This window comes from Rhinopithecus roxellana, chromosome 8 (assembly GCF_007565055.1).
Source record: "Rhinopithecus roxellana isolate Shanxi Qingling chromosome 8, ASM756505v1, whole genome shotgun sequence".
In the NCBI taxonomy this organism is placed as follows: domain Eukaryota; kingdom Metazoa; phylum Chordata; class Mammalia; order Primates; family Cercopithecidae; genus Rhinopithecus; species Rhinopithecus roxellana.
This window is the reverse complement of record NC_044556.1, coordinates 106,095,872-106,116,430: the sequence shown is the minus strand read 5'-3', so window position 1 is coordinate 106,116,430 and position 20,559 is coordinate 106,095,872. Positions and strand designations below refer to the sequence as shown.

The 20,559-nt window shown below is 40.9% G+C and overlaps 1 protein-coding gene across 1 annotated transcript in view; it reads right to left on the bottom strand.

Annotated features, from left to right (window-relative positions):
• The window catches only part of WDR64 (WD repeat domain 64), a 156,673-nt gene that overhangs the window by 93,920 nt on the left and 42,194 nt on the right, over positions 1-20,559 (bottom strand). The window contains exon 9 of the mRNA XM_030936130.1: positions 1,901-1,980. Coding sequence (XP_030791990.1) covers positions 1,901-1,980 — 80 coding nt within the window. The remainder of the gene's footprint in view (positions 1-1,900; positions 1,981-20,559) is intronic.

Genomic DNA, 20,559 nt, shown 5'->3' with positions numbered 1-20,559 from the left:
GTCTCCTAGCTGGAATAGCAAATTTCATTTTATTCCGACAAAACCTCCACATTTGCCAAAGTGATTTTGCCAATGTGTTTAAACAGAGAGGATTAATATTTATTGAGAACCTATTATGCACCAAGCATAAATTATCTCAATTAATCTTAAACACCATCCTATGAAGTAGGTATCTTTCCTTCCTTCCTTCCCTCCCTCCTTCCCTCCCTTCTTCCTTCCTTCCTTCTTCCTCCCTTCTTCCCTCTTTCCTTCCTTACTTCTTCCTCCCTTCCTTCTTCCTCCCTTCCTTCCTCCCTCCCTTCCTTCCTCCTTTCCTCCCTTGCTTTCTTTTCTTTTCTTTTCTCTTTTCTGTTTTCTTTCTTTCCTTCCCTCCCTCCTTCCCCCCTTCCTTCCTTCCTTTCTTCCTTCCTTCCTTCCTTCCTTCCTTGCTTCTTCCCTTCCTTCCTTCTTTCCTTCTTTCTTTTTGAGACAGGCTCTTGCTCTGTCATCCAGGATGGAGTGCAGTGGCACTGTCACGGCTCACTGCAGCCTCAACATCCTGGGTTCGGGCAATCCTCACACCTCAGCCTCCCTAGTAGCTGGGGCTACAGGTACACACCAAATGCTCAGCTAATTTTTAAATTTTTTTTTGTAGCGATAAGGTGTCACTGTATTGCCCAGGCTAGTCTTGAGCTCCTGGGCTCAACCGATCCTCCCGCCGCAGCCTCCCAAAGTGCTGGGATTACTGGTGCGAGCCACCACGCCTGGCCAGGTATTATTTTCTTATTGTTTGTATTATTAATAACAAATTTGTGTTGAGCACTTTGAATTAGTTTAGTTTTGTTGTTATTGTTGTTGCTGTTTTGAGACAGGCTCTTGCTGTTGCCTAGGCTGGTGTGCAGTGACACAAACATGGCCCACTGCAGCCTCAACCTCCTGGGCTCAAGTGATCCTCTGCCTCAGCCTCTTGAGTAGCTGGAACTAGCAGTCTTTTCATGTTGCCTAGGCCGGTCTTGAACTACTAGGCTCAAGCAGTCTTCCTGCCTCGGCCTCCCAAAGTGCTGGGATTACAGGTGTAAACCATGGAGCCCAGTCAGTTTAATTCTTATAACCTTATGGGTAGGTAACTATTATCAACTCCAGTTACAAATGAGGTTGAAGCTTAAAGGAATGAACAACCTGCCCCCTACCACATAGCTCACAAGTGAGAGAGCCAGGAGTTGTACCCACACAGTCTGACTCCAGGGCCCAGGCTCAAAGCCATCCTACGGCTATTAAAACCCCAGTATTATAAATAAGGAGTCTGAGTCTCAAAGATCATTTCAGTCCCTTACCTTCCTCCCGAAACTTATTGTGTCACCTTTTTCTTTCCTCATAGCAGATAACCTTTTTTCTCATTTTCTACCTAACCTATCCCTTAAATGTTGGTATTCTTCAAGATTCTCTTCTTGGCCTTCTCGTCTGTTAACTCTAAGTCACTGGCTCTTGAACTTTTTGGTCATGATCTCCTTTGGAGGATCTGATAAAATTTTGAAATTTTTCTCCAGAAAAAGGCACACACACACACACCTAAGTGCCATTCTGCTTCGGGGGCTCCAGGTCTCCTGGGACACCTAGGAACTCATGTTCTCACACATAAAAATAAGCTCTAGATGGATTAAAGCTCTAAAGGTAAAACAGAAAACAAAACAATAGGAACAAATTCTAGGAAAAACAGGAAAATTTGTCTCACACATTCTTGGGCTGAAGAAGGCTTTTCTAAGTATGTTATCAAATCCGGACGCCAGAAAGAAAAAGGCAGACAGATTTGAGTTGACACCAATTTGTAAATTCCCTAATGTGTTTTTCCCAGCACCAAAACTCAAAGAGAACAATGTTTGCAAAGTAGAAAACCCCTGTGTAATGTGAACCGTCCTCTCACCTCCAGTGACAATCACATTTGCTTTAACACAGTAGCAAAAAGTGTTCGCTCCTCTTGGCATGGAAAACTCTCGGACGGGCCTGGAAAACACAAATTAGATGTAAAATGTATATATTTTTCTTTTTATCTTTTCTTTTTTTTTTTTTGAGACAGAGTCTTGCTCTATTGCCCAGGCTGGAGTGCAGTGGCGTGATCTTGGCTCACTGCAAGCTCTGCCTCCTGGGTTCACACCATTCTCCTGCCTCAGCCTCCTGAGTAGCTGGGACTACAGGCGCTGCCACCACGCCCGGCTAATTTTTTGTAGTTTTAGTAGAGACGGAGTTTCACCATGTTAGCCAGGATGGTCTCGATCTCCTGACCTCGTGATCTGCCCGTCTCGGCCTCCCAAAGTGCTGGGATTACAGGCGTGAGCCACCACGCCCGGCCTATATTTTTCTTTATCAAGTTAATTATGTCTTATACATTGATTATGTTTAATAGGCTCATTTCTAAGTTGGTTGTAAATCCATTTGCCCACAGGCAATATTATAAGTAATGATTAAGTCATGATTAACAGTAAGAATGTACTTATTCCATTAATTGGTGATATTTGCATAGTACTTTGTATTGTTCCTGTTTAAAAGAAAATCCAGCCCTCCATGCTGGGTTTGTGGTTTTGCTTGTGGTGAGGATGGGTCAACCTATATAAGGTCTTAATCCAGAAAGGATATTGGGTGGCTAAGTGAGTCTGTTGAGTAGCACATAATGCCAGGAACCCTTTTGGACACTTCTCCCTTGCTCACCAGCCACATCCAATCTGTTGTCAAGTCTTGTTAATTTTTCCTCTGCAATATACCTGAAATCTGACCACTTCTTCCCACTCCTACTGCAACATGTTGGTTCAACTCTCCATCCTCTCTCACCAGAACTACTGCAATAAACTGGTAATTTCTTTGCTTCTATTATTTTTATTTACTTATTTTTTTGAGACAAGGTCTCATTTTGTCACCCAGGCTGGAGTGCAGTAGCACGATCTTGGCTCACTGTAACCTCTGTCTCCCAGGTTCAAGCAATTTTCCTGCCTCAGCCTCCTGAGTAGCTGGGATCACAGGCGTGTGCCACCATACCCAGGTAAATTTTGTATTTTAGTAGAGATAGTTTAACCATGTTGGACAGGCTGGTCTCGAACTCCTGACCTCAGGTGATCCACCTGCTTCGACCACTCAAAGTGCTGGGATTACAGGCATGAGCCACTGTGCCCAGCCTGCTTCCACTATTGCCCATTCTTCTTTCCTCATTCCCAACCCAAATTCCATTGTCATGTTGCAGACAGAGTGACCCTTGTAAAATATAAATTAGATCACATCACTTCTCTCCAGTGGTTCCCTGGTGCTCTAAGAAGACTTCATTTCTTTTACCTGGCTGGCCTGGCCCTGAGTGATCCCTATCACCCTTCCAGGCTCACCCCATGCCCTCCTCTTCCTCCTGTGCTTCTAATCCAGCTATACTAGTCTCTCTCATCAGCCTCCCTTCTGGACATACTGAGCTCTTTTCTCTCCTCAAGAGCTTTTGCACAGGCCAAAGATGATCATCTCCCAGACTCCAGCCTCACTAACAACCATCCTGCTTTGGGCATCAGCTTAGATGTAACTTTCTTAGGCCTCTCCTGGACATCACCCTCCCACCCACCTCCACCAGTGAAACTCTGTCTTTTGTCTTATTCTCCCTTAAAGCATGTAGCATCTACCATATAATATTCATATGTATGTTTTGGGTGTTAGTATCTGTGAGTGGTATTGTGCCATGGTTAAAAAAGCTCGAGCTTGAGTGATAGTGTGTGGGCTTCCATCCTGGCTCCATCACCGTGCTTCAGTTTCCTCACTTAGTAGATGGGACAATGGACAATAATAATACCGACCTCAGAGACTAGCAACAGCTGAAAGCTGTTACTTCCATTGATCAGATAGCGTAACAAGAGGAAACAGGGTTATTGGAAAAGAGGGGCCACCCAGAAGGACCCTAGACAAGATGCCCAGACAAGGAGGTCTGGGAGGAGGCACTTGCAGATCTGAGACACACAAGCAGGGAAGGTGCAGAGAAGAAGAAACCTGGCCTTCTTGCTATGTATGTATGTTATTTTTCTTTAAAAAAAAAAATACAAAGGGTAGCATATACCATTCTGTTCACTGCTTTTTCACTTAATAATGTATGTTGAAGAGCTGTCTAAATCATATTTTAAAAACGTTCTCTTTTTTTATTGCCAGCAGATACTCCTTTGTATTACTAAATTAACACTTATTTAATTTCTGAGGGGAACCTGCCTGTCTCAAAATTTTGTGATTACAAATAATATTGTAATAAACAGTCACTTGTGAAAGGGCCATTTTTGTATATATATATCTCTATAAGATGAATTTCTAGAAATAGTATTGCAAGTCAAAATATACATGTATTTATAATATTGAAAGATACTGCAGTTCCTTTTTAATTCCCTTTACCCACTGGACTATACTTTCTAAAATGTATCTCTTTACAAAAACTGGGGCTCACAAAGCCTAATTTTCTTTCTTTTTTTTTTAGCAGAGACAGAGTCTTACTCTGTTGCCCAGGCTGGAGTGCAATGGCATGATCATAGCTCACTGCAGCCTCAAACTCTTGGGTTCAAGCGATCCTCCTGCCTCAGCCGCCCAAGTAGCTGGAACCATAGGTATGAGCCACTGCACCTGGCCAAAGCCTAGCTTTAATGTAGTTTATATTTTGGAGTCATGTTTGAGATATCGAACCTAAGGGGTAATAACCAGAAATATCTTGCATTGTAATTATCACCCTAGACCTCAGGCAAGAATGAATTCTTGCCACAGCTGCCCAACTGTTGAACTTTCATATTTCTCAATATGAAAGAAATGGATGCAAATTAAACAAAAGCCCGTAGAGTGTTCAGAGCACAGTCACAAAATCAATGAGACAGCATGGAAATAAAGTCTGAATTGCAAACTTTAGGGGGATGCAGATTTATGATTTAGCTGAAACATATCTTATTAGTTTAAGGTCAGAAAAAGATGTAAAAAAAAGAGTTTGCTCAACTAAATTTGAGCATCACAAATGAGAGATCCATACTCAGCAGTTCAGGCATTTATCTGAGTCTATACCGGATACCATGGGTCATATGTAGCTTTTCCAATTAAATTACTTTATTCTTCCTTAAGCCTAAAGTAAATAGTTATCCTTAGACCTGTATATACAACTTCATCAACATCTTAACTTTACCTAGGTCAGAATGCTCAAGACCTTAGCATAGTCGTTCCAAAGTCTGGTTGTGCATCAGAATCACTTTGGATATTAAAAAAGAAATTCCCAGGCTGGGTGCAATGGCTCACGCCTGTCATCCAATTACTTTGGGAGGCTGAGGTAGGAGGATTGCTTGAGCCCAGGAATTCCAGACCAGCCTGGGCAAATGGTGAAACCCCATCCTTACAAAAAACAAACAAACAAAAAAAATCATGGACCTCAGCCCTAACTTGATAAATCAGACTCTCCAAGGGTAGGGTCATAAATGTCTTTTAAAATTTTTCTTAAAGGCTGGGTGCAGTGGCTCATGCCTGTAATCCCAGCACTTTGGGAGGCCAAGACAGGTACATCATGTGAAGTCAGGAGTTCGAGACCAGCCTGGCCAACATGGTGAAACCCTGTCTCTACTAAGAATACAAAAATTAGCCAGGCATGGTGGTGCACGCCTGTAATCCCAGCTAATCAGAAGGCTGAGACAGGATATACTGGACCCTTGAAGGGGAGGTTCCACTGAGCCAAAACTGTGCCACTGTACTCTGGCCTGGGGAAGTCTGTCTCAAAAAATAAAAAATTCTTACAATTGTTTTTCATGCACACCACTGACATTTACTTGTAAATTATGTACATATATTACTGAATTAAAATTGTATAAACATCATAAAACAGACAACAATAAAATAATGAGATAATAATTTAAAGGAAGGAAAACTTCTAGAGTTTTCTACCCCCATTGTGATGGATCATCTTGCACACCCCCTGGAGTATATTCGCCCTGCTTTGCAGACCTCACAGGACATGGGCTGGCTCCTGACACAGTTTCAAGAAAGAATGAGCACTCTTTGGCTCTTCTTATGGGAGCCCCAGTAAAAGGAAGAGGTGGGATGGGCAGACTTCTATAGGACCCTACCATAAAGTGGGTGGAGCAGGACAGGGCCGAATGGTAAAGTCGACTTAGAATGTACTGTGGACGTGAGGTCAGGAGACCTAGATTCTGGCTGTGTTCTGTTGCTAAATATATGACTTTAGAAAAGTCACTTAATCTTGCTGAGCTACAGTGTTCCCACTTATGAAATCAAGGATTGACTATGACCTAAATAGTTTCTTCCATTCTTAAAATCTTAGATTTTGTCCTTCCCCTATAGCTTCAGCTGGGGCAGGGGTCAAGCAGGGCAACTGCATAGGCTTTGTGGATGGCATCCCAGAGCTGTAGGGGGCACAGCCTGCACCACCAATCGCAGTGGTCCCTGGTTGGGGCAGACGTACATGAATAAGGATTCTCATAATTCATCATACTTTCTGAGCAGCAATGCACCTAGATGTGGAGGAAGAAGCAAAATCAGAACAGGCTGCTGGGTGGTGAGAGATCTTGATTTGGGGATTCTTTGCAGGTTGCTGGCTATAAAATTTTATATTGGGAAGGCTTAGGCTTGTAAGATGTTTGAAAAGTTCTGCTGTGTCTAAGATTGCTAAAAAATTAGTTTCTCATATCAAAGAATGTCTAGGGCTCGTTAGGGAGTTAAGAAGAGAGGACAGTTGACTCCAAGTGTACTCCAAAAGGGAAATACTCAAGGTAGGAAAGTTGCCAGGGGCACTGAGGCCTATGAAGGAAGTAGAGTTTTTAGGGCCTACTCAGTGGGTCCTCGGTCAGTGAGTCAACAACATTTATGAGCGCCAGCTGTATGCCCAACACTGCCCTGGGGATAGATACATCAGTGAACGACAAGAACAGAGGTGAGAGTGTCCATCGGTTGAGGGTCACAAACTCAAAGTCTGCAGCAGCCAGGCAGGGAAACTAGCTGGGAGAAGGGGTTGGGTGTGACACCACAGGGAGAAGGGGGGCTGTGGTGAACTGAGACTGCATGCCCGTGAAAAGGGGGAGCCCAGGCCCAGAGCCAGCAAACACGCACAACAGCAAAGGCAGGTTCACCACAAGCAAAGGTGAAAGAAATAAGTGATCCCCCAAACACATTTTGTAGCTGCATTTAGCTAACAGGCTACCAGTTTACAGGAATAGCTCTCATAGTTTTTGAAACAGACACTACAATTAAAAATCAATTAATTAAATAAAATTTGTTAAAATGTCTTAATGGGTGAGAATAATCACCTGAAAAAAAATGTGACTTTTTAAATTTTAATAAAAAATAATGCAAAATAACCAAATTCACTGCTAGGTAGAAAGCTTTACTAAATGGAAGAACAGATAGTATTATCTTTATGTGAAAGAATACTTCCAAAATATTTAAAACAGTTTTTTGAACTAATTTAAATCTACTTTGTAAGTAGTTATTCTTCTATCAAATGCAAAGTTCGTAAAAGGAGTCTCAATTTAGTAACATAAATCAAAAGTCAGTATTTACACTTTTGAAAATGCTTACATGTCTCAGATGAGAAGTAGTTAAGTTCCAACTGATGACTCATTTACAGGTTTGCCAGTGACATACTTTGTCACCACAGCTGGTTAGCTGAATGGACTGAACTGGATGTAGTATAAACTACGAAGGGCATTATTTTCCTCCACCTTGTCTTATCATGTCACCTCACCCCAGCAGCAGATCTTCTTGGGCCAATTCCCATTAGGATGGCTCCAGCGAAGCTACCTTCTGTGGCCCAAAGAGAATTCACAGGATGCTGGCAGTATCAGTGCGAATGCAGCCTTGCCACTCTGTGGCAGGTTCCTCCAGCCAGGCTCAACCTGATCCTTAGGCACAGCTGGCACAAGGCCTGGAGCCCAAAGTACTTTTAGGGGCCCGTGGAAATACTCCAATTGTACTTAAAGTCAGAAGGCAAAAATAAAAGCTTAGGGTCATAGGACATTTTTTTTTTTTTCACATCCCAAAATTAGAATTTTTAGGGCCCATGAAAAAATTTTTCCTAAGACAGAAGAAAAATGTTGAAGACATAAAAGTATATGAAAAATCATGTGTAAGATTGATAGTATTATGATGGGAGGGACCTATAAGGCAAAAAAGCCCAGGGCCAGGAAAGTCAGAATGTGGCCTGGCCTGCAGCCTTCAGAATTCTCCATGAGGGCCGGACATGGTGACTCACACCTGTAATCTCCGCACTTTGGGAAGCCAAGGTAGAGGATCATTTGAAGTCAAGAGTCTGAGACCAGTCTGGGCAACATAACAAGACCCCATCTCTACCAAAATTAAGAAAAATTAGCTGGGCATGGTGGCACACATCTGTATCCCTAGCCACTCAGGAGGTTGAGGCAGGAGGATTGCTTGATTCCAGGAACTCGAAGGTGCAATGAGCTATAATCATGCCCCTGCCCTCCAGTCCAGGTGACGGGGTAACATTAAGACCTTGTCTCTTTTTGTTTGTTTGTTTGTTTGTTTGTTTATTTTGAGATGGAGTCTCACTCTGTCGCCAAGGCTCCGCCTCCCGGGTTCACGCCATTCTCCTGCCTCAGCCGCCCGAGTAGCTGGGACTACAGGCGCCTGCCACCACTGCCTGGCTAATTTTTTGTATTTTTAGTAGAGACGGGGTTTCACCGTGTTAGCCAGGATGGTCTTGATCTCTTGACCTCGTGATCCGCCCATCTCGGCCTCCCAAAGTGCTGGGATTACAGGCATGAGCCACCGTGCCAGGCCAAGACCTTGTCTCTAAAAAGAAAAAAAAAATAAAGAAATTCTCCATGAGGAAGCGAGTAGTGGTCATCACGTACATGTGTCACATGTCAAGCTTGCCCAAGGTGAGCCTGTGAAACCTCAGCAAGTTTCTCAGCAACCTAGCTAGTTGCTGTGAGCCTCAGCAACTAGCTACTGGGGAGCTCTCTTTAGAATGGCATTAGCTGAAATTCTAAGACAGCAGGAAAAGAGCCATTTAATACCCTATTAACTGATTATGAACAAATCTAACAACATTTTTACTTAAATTTCTCAGCATATGGAATTGTGTTCATACTTCCCATTTTAAAAATTTCAGTTTCTTAAGGATATTTACCCTTTAGATGTAATTACTCTATTTTCCTATAAAAAATAATTATAGGAGCCCACATAATTAAATGAATTACAAATAAGTGAACTGTGCCTTTTTTTTTTTTTTTTTTTTTTTTTTTTTTTTTTTTTTTTGAGACGGAGTCTCGCTCTGTCGCCCAGGCTGGAGTGCAGTGGCCGGATCTCTGCTCACTGCAAGCTCCGCCTCCTGGTTTCACGCCATTCTCCTGCCTCAGCCTCCCGAGCAGCTGGGACTACAGGTGCCCGCCACCTCACCCTGGCTAGTTTTTTGTATTCTTAGTAGAGACTGGGTTTCACCGTGTTAGCCAGGATGGTCTCGATCTCCTGACCTTGTGATCCACCCGTCTCGGCCTCCCAAAGTGCTGGGATTACAGGCTTGAGCCACTGCACCCGGTGAACTGTGCCTTTAAATAAAACTTCTTTCAAGCAGAAAGGCTCGTATAATTGATGTCAATTTGGAAAATGAAAGATGGCCTGCTTTCCAGTATTTCACATTCATATTCAGCTGCATATTCTTTGAAAGATTGCTTTTTCATTCTGTTACTAGAAGTATCTTATTCAAACCAGTGTGCATAAAAAATCAAACGTTTTGTGAGAAATCTATCATGATAATATTAATGAGCATTTCGATCGCACTTTAAGAGTGGAAGAGCGTTTTCTCATATACTTTCCAGTGCATTGAGATATCAGTTTGGTGTTTGGACTTGGGCCCAGATCCACCACACCACACTCCCTTCTCAGGATGGCAGGGGTGGCGTTGGGAAGGAAGGAGACTGTCCTCTTGGCCAGGGCACCTTAGTAAGCCCCACCTGTAAACACTACCCATAGCAGAGTGGCACCAGACTCACAGTTTCATGTACAGTGTGGGCCCATGATGTTCATTCATAACAAAATAAAATGTAGATACCATGTGATATGGTTAGGCTTTGTGTCCCAACCCAAATCTCATCTTGAATTGTAATCCCCAAGTATTGAGCAAGGAACCTAGTGGGAGGTGATTGGATCACAGGGGCAGTTTCTCCCAGGCTGTTCTTGTGTTAGTGAGTTCTCATGAGATCTAATGATTTTATAAGTGTTTGGCAACTTCCTCTTTTGCTCACTTTTCTCTCTCCTGCCGCCATGTGAAGAAGGTCCTAGCTTCCCCTTCACCTTCCACCATGATTGTCAGTTTCCTGAAGCCTTCCTAGCCATGTGGAACTGTGAGTCAATTAAACCTCTTTCCTTTATAAATTACCCAGTCTCAGATAGTATCTTTATAGCAGTGTGAAAATGGATTAATACACAATGGTTCTTTGAATATAGAAGGCTCCCAATAAATATTTGTTTGAATATCCTTAAGGGACAAATACCTGATTGACAATAACCACTTCCCAGAGTCACACAGAATAGAAATGTATTGATTCTGGGAAGTTCATTCTGAATTTTTCCCTGATCCCCTTGAAATGATAGCATTTTTAAAGAGAAACATTTTCTGACAGTTTCTTCAAGACAGGAGAGAAAAAAAAAAAAAAAACCTTTTGATAGAGTCCCCTATCAAAAGACCCTGGCTGAATTACCACATGCTTCATCTCAGACTTTTCTCCTGTTATTCCATGAACTAATGAGCATGATGCAGGGAGAGAAACAGAGTAATCAGGTAGAAGATAAAGGGGTGACTCTTTTCAGGGGCCATGAGTTACACCATTGGGGTTCTTTACTGAATGGAAGGCAATGCTGCAGAGAGGAAGCATCCCAGGGGAACTGTGTGATTGCTGAAGAAGCAGGGCTACTGAGTAAGCAGAGTCCCTCAATATTTTCTCCTGGTGACAGTGAGGTAGTTGGTGGGGAATGAAGGCAGGAAACAAGGAATAAGGCATTTCTTTTCTCCCTTATAAGAGGTAAGAAATTTCAGAATGCCTCAGATAAGGCATTTTTTAAAAATGGCCCTAACTCTGTATTATTGCCTCTTATGGATCCATATTGTGCCCATTCCCAAGGGGCAAGGGAGGGTGCAATAGAAAATTCTAGATCAGACATTGGCAAACTTTTTCCATAAAGAATAAGATAACAAATATTGTAGATTTTGCCATAAAGTCTCTGTTGTCACATCTACTCAACTATGCCACTGTAGAATGAAAACAATCATAGATAACACAAGTAAGTATGGCTGTGTTTCCCTTACAACTCTATTCATGAGCAATGAAATTTAAATTTCATGTCAATTTTATGGGTCATAAGATATCATTTTAAAAAATTTTTGTTTCAGTCATTGAAAAATATAAAAACCATTCTTAGTTTGTGGATGTTATAAAAACAAGTGACTCATTGGATCTGGCCTTGGGCTACTGTTTGCTAACCCCTGCTTTAGATGCAGGAACAGGAAGCTTAAACCAGTGCACAAACCAATCTATGATAGCTTCATCTCTTCTCCTTTGTATTCAAGTTCTTTTTTTTCTCCTTTAAATCTTTTCAATATCTTTCTTAGGGGAACAAGAAAAGGAACCAATATTTATTGAGTACTTTGTGTCAGGCATTAAACAAAGCACTTTACGTGAATTAAGTAATTTTTATAAGACTATCATGTAGGTATATTCATTACCATTTAAAGATGGGGAAACTGAGGTAAGAACTAATGGTAAAGTGTTCAATGGTCACAGGGTTAGTGAGTGCTAGGACAAAAACCACTTCTGTGTATCTCCACAGCAACCTTACCAAGGGGCACTATACTCTTTCTAATATGATACTCTGCCTCTGAGTTGGGTAGTAATAAAAAGTAATGCTGAGTAGTTAGTTGCTTATCTCTTGGAAGCTGTCAAGCTATCAAAGGGTTTAAAGATTCAGCTTAGGTCTTGCAACAGTCAACATGCTTTGTATGGCATAATTAATTGCAGATGTTTATTTTCTTGCTAGTACAGAACTCCATTTGTGAAATTACCATACAAAATTACAAACAGAATGGTAATCACTTCTGAAATGGAAATTTTTTTGAGAGGATTTTTTTCCTGCCTTTTTGGGAGCTGTTGGCTCCCATTTTAACAGCTGGCCAATTATGTATTGTATAAATGCAGCTGTATCTGGTTCAACTTAAGATTCATTATAGGAAATTACAGAAATAGGAGTATGTTGAGTCTAGGGATGGAGTAGACCCAACTCTCAGTCTATTGAGATGACTCTCCAATGTCAGTGGCTGTTCAGGAAAACATGATTACACTATCTCACTTGAGAAGCCTCTTCAGCTTCTAGATTTAGGAGCGTGGCCCAAGTGAGAAAGTAGGTGAAAATCTCATCTAGAGTTTGACTGAACAGATCAATGACCACTGTTTGCTGAGGTTGTCATTACTACTCAACTGATTTCTTGACTTCTTCTCAGACGAATACATTACCAACCAAATTCCAGGAACCCCAGCACTGGGCGTAAAGACAAACTCCTGACTATTGCAAAGTAGATATTGTTCAGAGCAAAGATCAGATTGCGCTGGTTAATCAGAAAAGTAAAACTTTCTAGATAATCTAAGTGTTCACAACTACTAACTACCAAACCTGTGGAACACGATGGAGAGTAGGAATTTAATGTCCCTACAATATCATTACATAACTTACAAATATACATTTTGAAAAAAACACATAAAAAACAAAAAAGTTGCTTTAAACCCCAAGAATGGCTGAGGGTGTGTGTGTGCGCACGTGTATGTGTGTGTGTATAAATAGAGTGGATGAATTAAGAGAAGAAGATTGTGAAAATGTGTCTAATTCAACTTTGCTCTTGAGGTTACTCCCCGCGAAAGGTATTATATTTGATTAGAATCATGCTAGTTGAAGGTCATATTTTTCTTGACAAAAAGAAGACGATGTCCAGTCTTTACATAAAAATAGATTACTCCTCATTTAAAGCCTAACACAAACTTCACAACCTGATTGACAGATCCTAATGCTTGAACAAAGGGAATGTTGGCATCATCATAATTGGTTCCCAGAGGAAGATATGAGTGCCTTTCCTTTTCTCTGGTGTTGGGGTATTTATTATTTTCATGAATTTTGACAGCACACAGAAATCAAAGTCTTCTTTAAAAGTCCATTCTTCAGGAAAGCTTAAATGACTGTAAGCAAATAATAATACTTTCAGTGTGTACTGCATTTGACAATTTCCAAAGCACCTTCACCCATCTCAGCTTATTTGACCATCAGAAAAATCCTGTGAGATAAGAAAGTTAGTGCTCTTTCCATTCATAAAGGAGGTTATTGAGGTTCAAATAATTTCAGTAACATGCACAAGACCACATGGCCAACAAATAAGTTGGCAAAGGTTACATTAGAATTCTTTTGCTCCCTTGAAGCAAGTGAGCAAAGTGCTGCCTTGCTCACTTATATTCTATTATAGTAAATAGTGCCATGTAAACAGCCCTCCCAGCCAGAAGCCTGATAGTCACCTCTTCTCAAACCTTCTTCCTCTAAATATTTGTATGATTTGATCTTCACCACATTCAGATCTCTGCTCAAATGTTGTCTCTTCAGAGCAGTCTCTCCTGACCATCCTGTCAAATATACTGCCTCCCCTCACCATCTCTCCTCTCCCTTCAATTTGTACTATTTATTTAATTGTTTATTATGTGTCTCTCCACTAGAAGAGGAGCCCCATGAGAGCTGTTAGTCTCTTTTGCATACCATTATATTATATCACTACCTGAAACAGTTAGTTTTTGGTGTAAAATAGGTATGCCATAAATATGTTAAGGATAAAAAAAGAAACAGATTCCTCTCTCTCCTTTATTCTTCTCATCCAGTAGGCCACCAATTCTTGTAAGTTATGCAAGAATATCTGTTCTCTCTCTGTCCCTACTTCCCCTGGTTAAGCCCAAACGCTCATCATTTCTCTTTTAAAGTAGTATTGTCATATCTTCCTCAATTGGTCTCCCTACTTTGAGCTTGCCCTTCCCCAATCCATTCTCCACTCTGCTGTTAGGGTGATCTGTCAAAAACATATTTTTTTCACTCTCTTGTTTAAAGCATTAGATGGCTTCCAATAGCTTTCAGGTTAAAATCCCAACTCTTTAGCATGGTATGCGGGTCTTTTCATGTTTGGATTATCTAGCCTCATCTTTCCCAATTCTTCTCTCACTCAATTCTCCAATTATATTGGATCATTTGCAATTTTGAGAACTCACCATCTTCTCTTTCTCTTTCATATCTTTGTGAACACCACTTCTGCATTGTGTCTGTTTATCCACTCTGCTACCTCCCAGTTGTTTTGCCTGACTAATTTTTACCAATACTCCAAAACACGGCATTTGTGACATCTTCAGGAAGCCTTTATAAATTACCCAGTCATGGGTATGTCCTTATAGCAGCAGGAGGATGGACTAATACAGCATGAAAAGGGTATTTAACTTATCTTGGAAGAAAGGTGCTGGGGAATGGTCAGGAAAATTCCTTGGAGTAGGTACCATCTGATCCTTAAAGATTCCTGGAGGTTGGAGGACAGAAAGAAGAGGAAGAATGGGGAGAGTATTTCAGGCTCAAAACATGTACAAAGTGCCAACATGGGGGTTTCAAGGGAGCAGCAAGCAGTTCAGATTTACAGGAAGCTAAGTATAAGGCAGTGAAGGGCACTGAAGAGGATGAAGTAAGGGGTATGTGGGGGGCTAGATCATGGAAATGCTGTGGGGAGGGGACAGAGAACTGTGAAAAGTATTCAGATGTTTGGATGTCATCTTCAGGAGAATACCCTGGAAGATTAATGAACAGTAGTTTTGACAAGGATAATATTGAGGCAAGAGGGCAGTTGGAGATAAGGGCCAGGAGAGTGAAAGGAATAGAGATAAAGAAGACAGTACAGATTCCATGAGTGGTTATGAGGCAATATAGACATATTTGGTGATTACTGGTTTGTGGGGATCAAGGAAGAGGAAAGAATCATGTGAGGTGACAGGTATATATTTTAGAGTGGGGGAAGTTAAGCTCAGATATGGTCATATGAATCTGAGGGACTATGAGATACTATCCAAGTGTAGATGTTGAGCAAGAATAAGTCCCAAATTCAAGATAGCTTGGGTTTCATCAGTACACAGGTATCAGTGTATTGAAGAATACAACTATCGCCCAAGAAGAGGATAGAATGTAAGAAGAAAAGTTGGCTAAGTACCAGATGCTAGAGAATACCACCACTAAGAGAAGGCATGAAAAGAAGAATCACAAGAAAGAGGAACCAACAGTAAGATACTGGGAGAAAACTCTGGCTTCCCAGAAACCAGGAGAATAGTTTCAGAGTGGGTGAGATCAGTAATGCTGAATGTCCTGAGGCTTTCTGATTCCACAGAGTAGATAGGGAAGAAGCTACATTGCAGAGGATTATGGAGGGAATGAATAACATCAAGGAACTGGAGGCAGTGAATGCAGAGTACTCTTCTGGGAAGTTAAAATAAGAAGGAAAGAAAAGGTGTAGGAAGATTGTTAGGAGGAAAATGTAGGTCAAAGGAAGGGTTACTCATATCGACAGAGACTTAAGTATTATAGTTTGAAAATAAGAGTTTAAGTTGGGCATGGTGGCTCCTGCCTGTAGTCCCAACTAGCCTGTTTGATGCTGGAGGAGTGAGCTATGATTGCACCACTGCACTCCAGTCTGGGTGACACAGTGAAACCCCGTCTCGAAAAACAGAGAAAGAAAGTAAGGAGACAGTTGAAGAGCTGAGACAGCAAGGTCCTGGAGAAGATGGAAGGAGTTGAGCATAAGGTCACCAATGGAAGGTTTGATACTTTAACCTCTGAAACAAAAAGAAAAGAAGGTATGGCCAGAGATAATTTTTAAAGGTTTGATGTGTTGAAGAATTCCCCTTGAGGCTCCGGGTTTTGTCATCATATAGGAGGACAGGACATCAGTGAAGAGTGAAAGGGGCAGAAGTCTGGAATAGTCACTGGAGAAGATGAGACAGGAAGTAGAGCAAAGGCACGTAAGGGGATTAGGAGTCTAGGCTAAGGGCTCTGCTAACAGAAGGGTTGGGGCTCTGCAATCAGATGCAGTGATCAGATAGGGATATAAGGCCAAGAAAATGCTGGTGAGATATTATCTCAGATGATCAACCTGGGGTCCAGCTCAATAGGAAGGGAAGAAAGTAGAGGAGAGGGCTGACAAAATTTGAGATAATGAAGAGATCAAGGTGTCAGAGGCATTTGAACCACAGCAACTCCATCTTGAATAGGGGCTGGGTAAAATAAGGCTGAGACCTGCTGGGCTGCATTTACAGGAGGTTAGGCATTCTTAGTCACAGGATGGGATAGGAGGTCAGCATAAGATACAGGTCCCACAGACCTTGCTCATAAAACAGGTTGCAGTAAAGAAGCCAGTCAAACCCACCAAAACCAAGATGGCCATGAGAGTGACCTCTGGTCATCCTCACTGCTCATTATACACAGATTGTAACGCAGTAGCAGGCTAAGAGACACTCCTACCAGCGCCATGAGAGTTTGCAAACACCAGGACAACATCAGGAAGTTACCCTATATGGTCTAAAAAAGGGAGAAGCCCTCAGTTCCAGGAATTGCCCACCCCTCTCCCAGAAAACTCAGAAATAATCCACCCCTTGTTTAGCATATAATTAAGGAGTAACTATAAGTGTATTCAGTCAAGCAGCCCATGTCACTGCCTGGCCTATGGAGTAACCATTCTTTTATTCCTTTACTTTCTTAACAAACTTGCTTCCACTTTACTCTGTGGACTCGCCGCAAATTCTTTCTTGCGTGAGGTCCAAGAACCTTTTCTTGGGGTCGGGATCAGGATCGCTTTCCAACAACAAAGATGTGTGAGACTTCAGGGAGGTCATTGAGTAGCTACAGTGGCAGTTAGAGTGTTCAAGAGCTGATAAAATAAAAGAGGAGGTCAGAGAAAGGAACTTTCTCTGAAGAGAACTTTTTCTGAAAGAAAAAATTCCGGGTGTTCTAAGTTAGGGTCTTATCAGTGCTATTCAAACTAATGCTTTTTTCTTTCTTTCTTTTCTTTTCTTTTTTTTTTTTTTTTTTTTTTTTGATACAGGGTTTCATTCCATCCTCCAGGCTGGAGTACAGTGGTGTGATCATCACTCACTGCAGCCTTGACCTCCCAGGCTAAAGCGATCTTCCCATCTCAGCCTCCCAAGTAGCTGGGACCACAGGCGCATGCCACCACACCTGGCTAATTTTTAAATTATTTGTAGTGACAGGATCTCCCTATGTTGCCCAGATTGGTCTTGAACTCCTGGGCTCGAGTGATTCTCCCACCTTGGCCTCCTGAAGTGCTGGGATTACAGACTGAGCCACTATGCCTGGTCTCAGAGTAATGCCTTGATTTCTATTTTATAATCTTAGCACAGGCAATAGGCAATTAAATGCACCAGTGTAAAGATACTCTTTAAGAAAGTAGAAATAAGCCACTTCATCCCTCCAAATGCAGAGTTGGTATGTTTACTGTGGCTGCTATAACATTTCTTGTTAATGAAATCACTGCCAAGTTTATTTTTATAGTCCTCTAAATAAGATTTCTTGTTCTTATCTCTTTAGGCTTGCTGAGGACTATCATTTATCACTCCGTTTTCTTAACTTCTACTATGCCTATAATTCTAAACCATTCAACTGGTCTTTGACATATCCTGCTTTGCATTGATAATTATCATCCCATGCAATGGTGTGCTGGTAAATGTGTAATATTCAGCTGCAGCCAGGGAAAGCGGGGTGGGTCGATTGATTTTTAGAGTTTGCTGTTTTCCATACTATAGATACGGTAGCATGGCTGCTTCCAAATTACCAATGTGACGTCTCTAAACATGGAGTTAGGAAAAAACATAGAGTTGTGCACCATTGTACTGTGTAGTATTTTCTGAGGAAATTTTAAAAAACCCTCAAGAACACAGACAGTGGTAAATTGTAATAAATAAAAAAGAAGTGATGTATTTTGAGTATTTACTGCCTTTGTTCTTTATATAATTGAATCACTAGCTTATATAATTCAATTTTGAATGATGACAGTGATTGTTTGTCTGTTTGATTGATTGTTTTTGGCTTAGGTTTGACATCCCAAGATGACAATGTTTTACAACAGGCTTTGCCTAATTCCTGAAATTTTTTTTTTTTTTTTTTTTTTTTTTTTTTTTTTTTTTGAGAAGGAGTCTTGCTCTGTCACCCAGGCTGGAGTGCAGTGGCCAGATCTCAGCTCACTGCAAACTCCGCCTCCCGGGTTTACGCCATTCTCCTGCCTCAGCCTCCCAAGTAGCTGGGACTACAGGCACCCGCCACCTCGCCCGGCTAGTTTTTTGTATTTTTTAGTAGAGACGGGGTTTCACCGTGTTAGCCAGGATGGTCTCGATCTCCTGACCTCGTGATCCGCCCGTCTCGGCCTCCCAAAGTGCTGGGATTACAGGCTTGAGCCACCGCGCCCGGCCAATTCCTGAAATTTTAACAATCAACTCTCATAAGCTAATATGAACTGGCTGCAACATACCACTGACTTTATGTCTGTATTCTTTATCTTACCACTTAAATTTTAAGCATGTAGAGGCAGGGGTCATGGCTTAAATATATTTGTATTGTCCATAGTGCTTAGCCCATAGTGACTTACTAAATAGTTGTTGGATAACAGATATATATTTCTGGACTAAAAGCGATATATGACCTGTATAAGTTTCTGGTTGCTACATTAGTTGCTGTAATCACCCTGGTAAATGTGCTGGAAATGTTCCGAGATTTGTGTATCTTGGAAATGAACATGTTTTCTCTGGATGTTGAAGTAGAATATGTCTTCTGTAGGACTACAAGGGCATATTAATCTGCATATGTTTTCACAATGTTCCTTTATGGTTATGAAGGTATCATGAATTGCCAGAATAGGATACAATCAAATTGGATATAAACTTGCATCTATTTCTTAATTAAATGTTTCAGAAATGCACTCCTTTAAAATGCAAGAGTATAATCACTAGCAGTTAATTATATTACAGAAACTAAATGAAACTATGCAATTAATTATGCCATATAAATGATATTTGTGGAATCCAATCTGGTGTCAAGAAATGAAATTGTTTTTAATGTGCTGTGAAGGGTTTTTAATTTGTCTCTCAGTGCAATATGTTATACACCAAAATAAACATTTCGTCCTTTCTAAATGAGTGAAAAAAAAGTATCTTTCATGAAGTCTACAACTTTCAAGAAAATCACATCTTAGAAAAAAAATCACATCTTAGAGATGTGATAGTCTGTTCTTCCATTAAATTTCTAATTCTGTTATTTCATTGCTTAAATTAAAAACCTCAGAATTTAAAGGAATTCTAGCTCTATATATGCAGAGGCTATTTTTTGTGTCTCTTTTTTGTGTGTGTGAATTTCATTTAAACAGTTCAAGAGCACCTAAAGGACTCACGTATTTTGTTAGGGGGACAGGCTACTCACCATTTTTTCCTAGTACTACTTTTAGTTGTACTCTAAGTGTAGAGGTGGGGAAGGAAACCAGGTTCTGTAGCTAACAATCAATCTCATTTTGACTCACCCATTTTTTAGATTAAAAAGCTGAAATTTAGAAAAAATTATTAGGGTTTTGAAAATAAATTTTTAAGAATGGAACCAAATCACCAGAGAAGGGTTGTATGTTTTAACCAATTGTTTTTTAGATAGGTTTATGCTCATTCTTAAAGCCAAATCTGAATAATGTGACTGTTGTTGTTGCAACAAGTCAGATTCTTGTTTGTAGCTCAGCACATTTTTAAAATAGATTTTATTTTTCAGAACAGTTTTAGATTCACAGCAGAACTGAGGGGAAGGCACAGAAATTTCCCGTATACTTCCTGTCCCCACACATGCACAGTCCCACACAACAGTAGTACATTGGTTATAATAAAGGACACATGATTATAAACCAAAGTCCATAGTTTACATGAGGGTTCACAATTGGTGTTGTACACTCCATAGGTTTTGATAAATGGGAAATGACATTATCCCCCATTACAGTATCATACAAAGTAGTTTCAGTGCCGTGAAAATCGCTATGCTCCCTCCCTCCCCTCAAAGCCCAGGAAACCACTGATCTTTTTATTATCTCCACAGTTTTACATTTTCCAGAATGTCATATAGTTGGAATCACACGGTATGTCGCCTTTTCACCTTGGCTTCTTTAACTTAAGAATATGCATTTAAGGGTCTTCCATGTCTTTTTATGGCTTGAAAGCTCATTTCCTTTTAGCACTGACTAACATTCCATCATCTGGATTACCAGAGTCGGTTTATCCATTTAGCTACTGAAGATTTCTTTGTTGCCTCCAAGTTTTGGCAACGAAGAATAAAGCTGCTATGAACATCCATGTACAGATTTTTGTGTGAATATAAGTTTTCAACTTCTATGGGTAAATACCAAATAGTATGACTGCTGGATCATGTGGTAAGGGTATGTTTCCTTTTCTTAAGAAACTGGCAAGCGGGGCCGGGCGCGGTGGCTCAAGC